At 33.8% G+C, this 11,046-nt stretch overlaps 1 protein-coding gene across 4 annotated transcripts in view; it reads left to right on the top strand.

Annotated features, from left to right (window-relative positions):
* The first annotated feature begins 569 nt into the window (after nt 1-569).
* The window catches only part of LOC143231719 (protein O-glucosyltransferase 2-like), a 54,922-nt gene continuing 44,445 nt past the window's right edge, over nt 570-11,046 (top strand). The window contains exons 1-3 of one of the 4 annotated variants that reach the window (XM_076466327.1): nt 570-784; nt 2,940-3,219; nt 3,352-3,551. In XM_076466327.1, coding sequence (XP_076322442.1) covers nt 2,972-3,219; nt 3,352-3,551 — 448 coding nt within the window. In that variant the 5' untranslated portion in view covers nt 570-784; nt 2,940-2,971. Of the gene's footprint in view, nt 785-895; nt 1,036-2,939; nt 3,220-3,351; nt 3,552-11,046 lie in introns of those variants that run through there. The other 3 variants (XM_076466330.1, XM_076466329.1, XM_076466328.1) reach the window with 3 other exon arrangements.

Genomic DNA, 11,046 nt, shown 5'->3' with positions numbered 1-11,046 from the left:
TACACGCACATTGTCGTATTTCTGTATATATATGTTAGTTATTGCAACGCTAAGCTAAACAATTGTCTGCTTGCGGTGTGTTCACTGAGAGGAATCGAATATAAGGTTTTAGCATAGTAAATTTGTTCTTAAACAAAATACACAATGGTTTATTTGTACTTTGTGTATAATGGTTATCGAAATCTTGTTTTAGGGTGGATGTCTTAAGTTTACTTCTGAATTACTGAGGGTCTCTCGCCAGCTATGGGGGGATATCTGCTAAAAATAACTGTTTTGAAATTTTAAATAACTAATAAAATATTAAGATACCACGTACGAGAAGTAGTTATTTGTATAAATAATTATTGAATGATATAGTTTTAGTTAGCATATGTTATCAAAGCTGTCAGTTCTCCAGTGGCTCAGCAGCAGGTCTGCAGCTTTAAAACGCTAACATTCGAGTTCTGATACCCGTTATGGGCAGACCATAGACAGCCCTTTGTATAGATTTGCGCTTAATAACAATTAAAACAAATCTAAGCTTTTCAATTGTTATTCCAACAGATTGAACAACTCAACAGATGTCGTTCAACATCACTTTTGCTGCTTCATGTTTTCCATAACCTGAAAAAAGGAAGGTTTTGTGATTTATGTGCATATTTAACATAAGAGTTAAAGTACTGAAAAATTTATATGTGTTTATTAAGTAGATATGTTACGAGATGAAACTACTTAACAAATCAAGAAAGAAGACTAGAGTTTTTACAATTTTAATGGTTTTAGAAAAGTTTTTTCTCATCAACAGGTAGTTTTTGTATTTTTAAAATGTTTATTTGCTATTAATTTTAATATCGGATACGAATTTTGTTGAACTGAATTGTGATACTGATAGGACCAACAGGAAAACGATTACGTTTACGACCATTGAAGTTATACCGGTCTGTAGGAACCATAGTGGTTGTAAGATTAAAATTATTTTGATTTTGACTTGGCGAGCTCTTGCGAAGACTAAAAATGAGGAATTAAAACGACATATTTAGCTGTAAAAAGATAACAGTGTGTGTCTATAAATACTGTGTGAAAATTTGTTTACTTATTCATTATTGTGTTGTTATTGTTTTGTACTGGACTTGGAGGACTTATGAATAGAAATTGGATTCGAAAAGACCAAACTTGGATAAACTTAAGTTAATGGTTGAACTCTGGGGATGTTGTTTTTTGTAATTTTATTTATTAAAATTTATTTATACAGGAAGGAAGGGTAAATTAAAGCTGTTAGCAAGGGAGCTTTAATGTGAGTGTAAATGTATATATATTTGCATTTTTCATTCATAAAGCTCCACATCAGTGAGGTTCCACTTTCATGCACAACTTACATCATTGATCTGTTTAAGTATGTGTAAAATTACACTATTAGTATTACTTTACAGGAGTGGTCTTAGGTATTTTGGAGACCTGGGCAGAATTCAGTTAATGGGGTTCCATAATGATTAGAAAATATCAAAGTAGATTAAAAGACATAGCATCAGGGAATCTTCCATGTGTGGGGCTCTGGGTAATAGCCCAGTTTGCCCACTACGTAAGACAATCTATGTGTTTATATATGTTAATTTATATGTACATAAATACATATAAATTAAGGACAAGAGACCTTTTAGTCCATCTAATTGTGACCTAGGCTCCACCCACAAAACTTTGAAAAGTAAAACAGTCAAATCCAGTCTTTGTCATTCAAACATTTATCAAGCCTTCTCTTATACATAAACTAAATTTGCCACATCTAAAGGGAACACATTCCAAGAACCAACAACCCTGCTGTGAATTAGAAAATTAAAGCTATTTAAATTGAAGTTAGTTTCTACTGTTATATTTATAAACCCCAGTACTATCATTCTAAAACAGCTCAACCTGTTTTTGTATGACAAATTTTCCAATGCTTTTATTATCATGTTTCCTTCCTCAGAAACTTTTCCAAGCCCTCAGGCACCCAAGACTGAACACAGTACTCCAAATGTGGCCTAACCAATGATGTATACAGTAAATTTATAACTTGTTTCTGTGTTGTTATGGGCAGAATTACACAATCTGGTTTCTGCTTCCAATAGGAATCAAAACCCATTTTTTTTTTTTAGTGTTAAAAGTGTACAGACTTATAGCTGAGATACTGGGGAACTTTTGAAAGTTTTATAACCTGTTTAAACTTGTATTCATTATTTCTGTAGTTAACAGCCTAAAATTGTATTAACTCTCACTAGCAACAGACAAAAACAAGGTTAAAGTTGTTGTGAGGACTAAGAAAGTTCTCAGTTATAACTTAAATTTTACTGGATTGTGTAATTAGTATTGGTATAAGTAGTTACACAATAATCCAACTATAAAAAAGTAAAAGATATGTAAATGTAACCATAAAGAAATATAAAATACAACATTATTTTGGTGCAATTATCTTCATTAAGAGCAGTGTTTGTAAACTGTTTTCATTTCATCCTTTAGTTATTAACATTGTGGTTGAACTATAATGTTTTAATATAAGTTTTTTTATGTCTGTATGAAAGAGTTTTCTATAAGTGGTGTCTGACTGATAATTTATACTCGCTGGTTTATTGATTGGTCTTTGAATTTATTTTTTTACTGACACCATGTTTGCACAACAGTTGTAAATAAATATTTATGAGGAATAATGCTATTTGAACTTATTTTACTAATGAATATTTATGTGATGTAAGTCCTTAACCATATAATTACTAATGTTACTTTATTTTGGTCCTTTGTTTTATAATTAATCAATCAAAAATTATTTTTTTTCTCTAATAAAACAGATATTTTATTTAAAACAACAATCAAATATGTACATGAATAGTTGTTGTAACATAAAAGTTAAAATAAGGAGTAATTACTTCAGTAATTTAACACATGTATTGTTTCAGCATTGTAATTTTAATCAGCCTTTTGATTTACAGAAAATAAAGGCAACATTTTTGTCAAAAGAAACATGAGAAAAAGCACGTTTGTCTTGGATTTTATTTCATCTACTGTTGGATCAAGACTTTTATTAGTACTACTTTCAACATTTCTAAATCTGAAATGTGCCTGTCCTCAGAACTTGGATCAAAATGTCAAGACTTTACCGATGAAGTTTAGTCATGAAAAGAGTCTTGTTTATGGTCCAGGACTTCAAAAAAATTTTAATATGCCAGTTCGATACTTTTTTATTCAAGCTGTTGACATCAGTGGTGAAAAGTAAGTTTGTTTTTCTAAAAAATTTGGAATTATGATGTTTTTTTTAAACTCAGTTGTTAATAATGATTAAAAATGTTTATTTATGTTGTTTTTTTATAGCATTAGAATATAATGAATAACCTTTTAAACCAGTTTTACAGGATCTCCATCTGGAAAGCTTGAAGTTCACATCACTGGCTATAAACAAAACTGTCGTATCTGGACACAGTTATTTGATCGAAAGAATGGACATTACATAGCAAGATACAAACTCTATCATCAGTGCTCTGCAGTTGAGATAAACATAAAATATGACGGCCAACCAGTACGAGACTCGCCATATATTGTGGAAGGTGATTATTGTACTTGAAGATGTTTTAAAGTTTTGTTACAACCTTATACAAGTTTTTATTGTATAATATTGCTTGAAATGGATCAACACCAATTAGGTATTGGGTCTTTCATCATTGTGGAAGGAAAGCTTTTTAGTTCATAGTTTTGTGTGTTTTGATAACTAGCAGACAAATAGCTAAGGATATGACCCTAATATTTGTATTGGTCAGTATACCAGGTGATGAATAAATCATGTCCCATAGTGACTTTGGAAAACAATCAGACAAAAGTATTAGCTCTTTTATTTATTATTGAACATGTTAAGGTTATGGGTCATTAACTTCGAAACACTTATGGATTCAATGTTACTGGCTAGCAAATTGAACATTTATTAATAAACATAAAATGTAGTACTCTTTTGTATTTATCACTTGGTATTTATAAGACACATAAAAAATGCAACTTTATTCTATATTCAGATATTTATCTATAGATGTGTAAATACAAGAGGAAGCAATATACAATGTTCCAATTATTAAAGGAACTCTATTGTTCTGTTCTATACAGTGTTTTTCTCTAGTTTTCTTGACATACTTTCCCCTTACTTGTTTTATACCATACAATTTTAGTATTAATGATTAATAAAATAATTATTATATCACATTCAAACACAGCTTATATAAATACCATTTGGTCCTTCAAGACTTTTCCTGCATATGAAAAAATTAAATGTTAAACTTGTTATTTTTTAGAATACTGTCAGTCTCCTCTGTCTCTCTTAATTTTATAAGTTAACAGCCTCCACCACCTATGAATGCAACTCATCCTATTAGAAAAATTAAAATTGTTAACTGAAATTTTGTCTTTCTCTTCCAAGATTTAAACTTGTGTTCAATCATTGTATTTTCTTCAAAATTCAACACAAAGAAGTCGGGGTAGTTCCCTAAGTAATCTTGTATAAGTTGGTAAGGCCATTGCTAACATTCCGTAAGAGAAAATAAGATAACTTATTTTGTATCCATAAGATACAAATTCCTAGGAGCTATTTTACTTTTCAAATATGTTAGTATTTTTTCTTTGATAAGGAAACAAAACTGTACATGTACAGTGAGGCCTAACTGGCAATTGCTTTAGAAAGATATTTTCTTCATTTGACCTGTACTCTGAAGTCTGTGAATAGCCCTCAAATATTCTTTGCTTTTCTAGCAATAGTTAAATCCTTTCTTCAGTCATGAAATTAAGCAAGTTTCCACTTGTGTTGAACATGTGATACAAAGTTTAAGCAAAATGCGTCACCTTGTACTCACTGTAAATGAAGGTTGTTAGCTGTGAACTTATTGAATGTATAACTTGATCAAAGTCATTCTGCAGTATATTTAGTTCACATTATGGCTGAAAATACCTAAAAGCTTAATTACATTTTTAATTTCCTAATTATTATTTTATCAGTAACATTAATTTTAATAAGAAACACCAACAGTTGAAACATTGACCTCTGAGACACACTACTTCTAACAGAAGTTCAGTTGAACTCACTAGACTATTTATAACAACCTTGTTCATCATCAAATCCAGCCATCCTACAGCCCAATCAATTGGTCTTTCTCTAACCCCTACGTATGTGATTTTCTTAGCTAATTGCTTGTGTGGCACCTTAAATAAAAACCATGAAAATGAATTAAAATATTGGTATTGAAAGATTTATCTTAAGTGTTTCAGTGTTGTCTCTCTTTTTCAATATTTCACTAAATAAGTTCAACATTTTATTTACAACACTAAATTTCTTCATAAGTGACATAAGACTAACTGGCCTATAATTTTCAAGGAAAATTTTATCTTTTTAAAAATAGGAGAATTATTAGAAATTTCCAGTTTTTTGGCAACTGGGTACTTGCTAGTGACAAAATTAGAATGAGAAAGGCTTGCATATCTGATCTCTGACCTCTTTTAGAACCTTGGGGGAACCCTTGTCTGCCTTTAGTACTTTTGTTTTCTATTTTGATCTTCAGTCTAATTACATTAGGAGGACAAATATCCACATCTTCTTTTGTAAAAACAGAACATAATAAAATCTCAGCCATTTCATATTTTATGTAAAGAGAAACCTTGCCATTAGTTTTTGTTAGGGGATCAATCTCCATTATGATGTTAGCTTACCTTTAACACATTTGCCATTAACTTAAGCTTTGTCAGCCAGCATTTCTCTTTTGACCTTTTTGATTTCCTAATTTCTTTTTGAACTAAATCCCCAGGTTAGCAGTAGTTCCGTAAATCATCCAGCTTATCATTGCATCATTTATTTTTGATATTTTCCATTAAATTAATGATGTTATTCATATTAATGAATGTGATAAAAGGAATTTTCAATGTATAGCACAAACTACATTATAATACAGAGATGATTTTACTTGTATCTTCATGTATGTGACCATTTCATATGAAATATTATTGCTAGTGATACGTGCACTGAGAAAACAACAGATTATTGATTTAACTTCAAGAAAACTTGAACACAGAAATAAATCATTATTAAATTATTTTGTATACAAGTTTTACTCACAGTACCGTTTAGTTAATTTTTAATTAACTTGTATTACTGTACTACTTACTGGGGATTAGATGTTTCTAATAGTTTTGAATACAAACATTTTGGTCTGAAAACTAATTCAGTGGTTAACACTGCTAATTAATATGACTTTCTTACAGTGATTGAAATGCACTGATTCTTCAGTAGGGTGAGCTAATTGTCAGTAACATTTCATATGGTTTGGTCAGTTTATGAGATTTAGGTTAGCTTTAAGACATAAATTAATTAAATTGAAAGTAATAAAAATAAATGTAGCTATTAAACAATTTAACCAATACTTTGTTAATAAAATTAGCATAAAGTGAAGAGAATACAACAACATATATATATATATACGTTCACATAAACTTGTTTTGTCATCAACTTTACTGATTCTCTTGAAAACGTGGTTTAGAAAATTTTAATATATCTTAAGTAAACCCTCAACTGGTTTTCTTTAGACAGATAACATTGCCATCTGTTAATTTAATTTGTTTATCTTTTTGAAAAATGTTTCTTTTTATGTATTAGTTTATCAAGTAACATTTTAGACTATTTTTTGAAGGATGATTTTATCAAATTCCAAGATAATAACTTACCTACACACACAGATGAACTATATTCCTCAGCATGTTTGCCAAAGGGATGTGGTTTCATTTACCAACGTTCACTGCCAAAGAGATTTGCAGGTTGATCGCCTTGAGACAGCTCTCACTCAATTTCATATGTAACACTGAATATTGGCATCATCACATGACAAAATTCTTCCACCAGTAATAGAGCAACACACTTTTATGCTCTTTAACTTCACCTATGCATTTGCACTCATGAATCTTCATTCTTTTTCTTGGCATGGTATTGTACTGTGGGGAAGTTTAAATTTCATGTCTTTATTCAGTTTATTGAGATAAAATTTACATCTGTAATGAAGGTTTATTTTTTGTTTCAAAAGTTTTAATTTTTTGTTATGAATTCCTGAATGATGATGATTTATATTTAGTCATGAGGGTGTTACATGATTCACATTTAGGCCACAGTCTATTATGGTATTAGAAGGCTTGCTAGCTGTTGGGATTGTTGCAGCCATTGTTCAAAGTTTTGTAGATTACCATATTTCCTTGACCTTCTACTGTTGTCCTGTAGGACATATTTTTTTCTCCTCGGTTAGGAATGATCTATTGGAATGATCACTTAACCTTCATTTGGATTTAAACAGTTCTTTACCATTTGTGAATCTGGATTTCATTCTCGTGTATGTTCCTTTCCTTATAGGTTGCTTGTGTTCCTTCTTATTTTTGTCATTTCCTTTTTGTAAATGTTCACTATTTTTTCTCCTTGCTTGTTACTTTAATACTGTTTCATTTTTCCAATATTTCCTTTCTCATGCCCAAGTTCTTGTCTCCTCTTTAATGACTCTGTTTATATTGCTTCTAGACATTTTTATTTTTCATTACTTTATTCCATTTCATTGTGTCCATTTGTCTAGTTTGGGGTTTGTGCCCCTTACTCTTTGTTTTACTTTCCCTTTCCATAATTTAGTGTTTTTGTCTTTTTCACTTACCTTCCTGTACTCTCTTTCTTCCTCTCTGTCATAAGGCACTTCATCTGTCTTTAGATAGTCCTATAGACATCTCTTCTTTGTTTGACTTATGCAATTTCATTTGTTCTAGCCTTCCATACTTTGTTTCCCTGCAGCTGGGACTCTCTGGATTGGATTACACCATTTTACTCTTTTCTCTTTTTATATATTATTACCCTGGCTCAATTTCTTTGCTTAATTCATTTTTCTTTTTTCCTGGTTACCTCAACTGATATTCCATGGCTTTGTTTTGTTTTTCATTCTCTACTTTGTTCTTTATTCCGGTTTCTCTTCTGCTAACCTTCCTGTTCCAGATTCCTCTTTCGTTTTGTTTTCCTCTCACTTTCTGCAATCTCATTCATTGTTTTTCTTGTCAGTGAATATCAGTTCTTGGACATCCATCTTTTCCTTCTGCAATTGATCTCATTTTTGCCATTCATTGATTTTAATTTATACACCTTGATCTATTTCCTTAATCATCTTCTGCTTATTTCTCTTTCCAATTATTTTCCTCCCTACAACCCCATCTAAGGCCTCTTTCACTGAGTCTTTGATTGACCATGGTCCATGTGTTGGACATTTTCCTCTACATCTTTCTTAGTGTATCTTATTATTTTTTCTGTTCTAGCCACCATTTTTGTGTCTTTTTTTTTCCTTTTGACTCAGTGTTGACTCTTCTAATATTTGTTGGTTTCATGAGGGTTTTTGCTTGCTTATTCATCACCCAGAGCTAATGTTCTTTTTCATTGACTATTTATATTGAACAGCCATTTTACAGATACTTTCCCTTCTGTGACTTTCCTTCTTTTCTAATGGCAACTGAGATGGAGTCAGGGGACTTGGATCTTAACTCTTTTTTTGTACTCACTTAGTGATTGGTATTTTGAGCCATTTTTTCCCCTCTTTTTCCCTCAACCAAGTCTATCATCTTCATTTCTCTATGGCATATCTGATCACCAGCTTTTCTACTTCTCATGAGAGGCTTATTTCACTTTTAAAGACTGCCTTCTCTAAGAACACTCATCCCTTTGGGGCATGCTCTCATGTATCTCCTACAGTGGATCTTGTGGATCCACTGTTGGTTCCCTTGGAGTGCTTTGGCTTCTTTTGTGAGCCTCACTTGAAGTGCTTGTCACAATGCCTGAAATGTGTTCAACTAATTCTTTGTTTCTCACACTGCCTGTTTAATTATATCTCTCCCTATTTTGATCCCTTCGGTGTGGATTCCTGTACGTGGTGAGGGGACCTCCCAGGGAAGGTTCTGTTCTTTCTTGTTACCTCCTCTGGGATCTAAATGTCCACTCGTTTTTGCTGTGCGTGGCAACCCGTGAAGGGGAGGAGAGGATCCTGGTGGTTGAGGGGTCCAACCCTAATACACGACTTTGGCCTTGAATTCCTGTAGATGGGTGGCCTTTGGGTGGCCCCCCTTGGGTCAGTCGGCTGGTCCACTTGGGCTGGAGTCAACCAAGTACCAGTGTTGGAAATTCTCAATGGGTGTTGTGGACATTGTGTCTGATGCTGGTGTTTGGGTATAGTGCTCACGAAAGCCTGGCATTGCTGCAGTTTCTTTGCATGACATTGTAGTGCGTCCCCTCGTAGGGCTCCATGGTGGATGGGGTCAGTGGGTACCAAAACTTTCCTTTTTTCCTGTGGATCCTCCTACGACAAATTTAAATAAAATAGTGAAAAAACAGTCAATAGGTAAATGACCATGTCTTGAAGATTCTGATCAGCAATTTTCAACATCTGTAACACACATACCTCATTTTCTTATATTACATTCTCTTTCAGAAAAACATTTCGGGCAAATGCCCCCCTTTTTTATTCAGAAGGGATTAGAGGGACTTGCTGGCTCTCCAAAGTCAATAAAGAAGCTTTGATCTGGAGACATATTGGTTGAAACATCCACATCCCAACAATGTGAACTCCTCTGGAATTCAAAGATAATTGGGGATGTACCTATTGAGGTTACTGCTCATGCTACTTTGAATTCATCATGAGGAGTTATTGTTGAGAGGGATTTGAAGAACATTCTCAAGTCAGAGATTCTTGCCGGTTTCTCCACTCAAGGAGTTTCTGCAGTGAGGCATATCTCCACTCGCAAAGATGGAATTACACTGTTGACAAATATCCTCATTTTGACATTTACATCACCACGTGCACCTGCCACCATCAAGGCAGTTTATCTAAATTGCAGGGTATGGCTGTATGTTCGAAACCCTCTCCGATGTTTCCAGTGTCAGAGGTTCGGCCACTCAAAGACATCATGTCATGGTCCCCTGACATGCTCGTTGTGGTGGCAAGGATCATGATGCCTATGAATGTGAAACGGGCCTAGATTGTGTCAACTGCAATGGTTCTCACCCTTCCTACTTTTGTTCTTGCCCAAAATGGTTGGAGGAAGAGAGGTGCAGCATTTGAAAATGACTCATAACATTAGTTATCTTGAAGCTCGGAAATTGCTGTCTGCCACTTCATCTCGGACATATGCTGCTGCACTTCATTTCACAACTACAGTGGGAGTGCAGACAGATCTCTCTGTGCCTCCAAGAGAACTGTTTTCTAAACAAATGAAAAGCCTTTTGACCTCCATGGTTAAATAGGTTGATGAATCAACTTCTACATCCATCTCTTTTCCTCCCATACATTCCAACAAACCCCAAGATTCACATCCTTTGGTTTCAGATACAGGCATTTCTTCAGATACATCTTTTTCTCCCACCCCAAGATGCAAAACATTCATTCGTTCATGTCCACAGTTACTGGAATCCTCTTCCAACAACAAAGACCTGCCCAATCGACCCAGGGAAAGATCCATAGAGGTAGTTGATAGACCTCCTCCAAATAAGGACAGTCAGGAAAAAAGACATGGTAGTAAACAGAAGGGTTCTCCAGCCACTTCACCTACCTGTCATTAAAAATGGTCACCTTGATACAATGGAACTGTCAAGGTTTACGTTCTAGTCTGGATGACATCAAAACACTGATTGCTTCCTACCATCCTGTATGTCTTTCCTTACAAGAAACATTTCTGAAACCTGCTGATACAGTCATATTTTGTCAGTTTTCTCTGTACAGAAAAAACTTGTATTTTTCTGCTGGCTGTGTGATGGAGGAGTACATGGAGGGGTGGCACTGTTGGTTGATCAGCATGTGCCCACCCTGTCTTTGTCACTCAACACATCCTTGGAGGCTGTAGCCATTGGTGTTTCCTTGGGTCATACCATCACTGTTTGTCTCTCTACCTGTCCCCTGGAGAGACATATGATCAATCAGACCTTGATGCTCTTGTTGAACAGTTGGTGTCTCTCTTTGTAGTCCTGAGGGACTTTAATGGACATCATCCCCTCTGGGGAAGTGCTGTTATTGA

Source organism: Tachypleus tridentatus, chromosome 11 (genome assembly GCF_004210375.1).
Source record: "Tachypleus tridentatus isolate NWPU-2018 chromosome 11, ASM421037v1, whole genome shotgun sequence".
Classification (NCBI taxonomy): Eukaryota; Metazoa; Arthropoda; class Merostomata; order Xiphosura; family Limulidae; genus Tachypleus; species Tachypleus tridentatus.
Note: the sequence above shows the minus strand (reverse complement) of the source record. Positions and strands in the feature narration are given on the sequence as shown.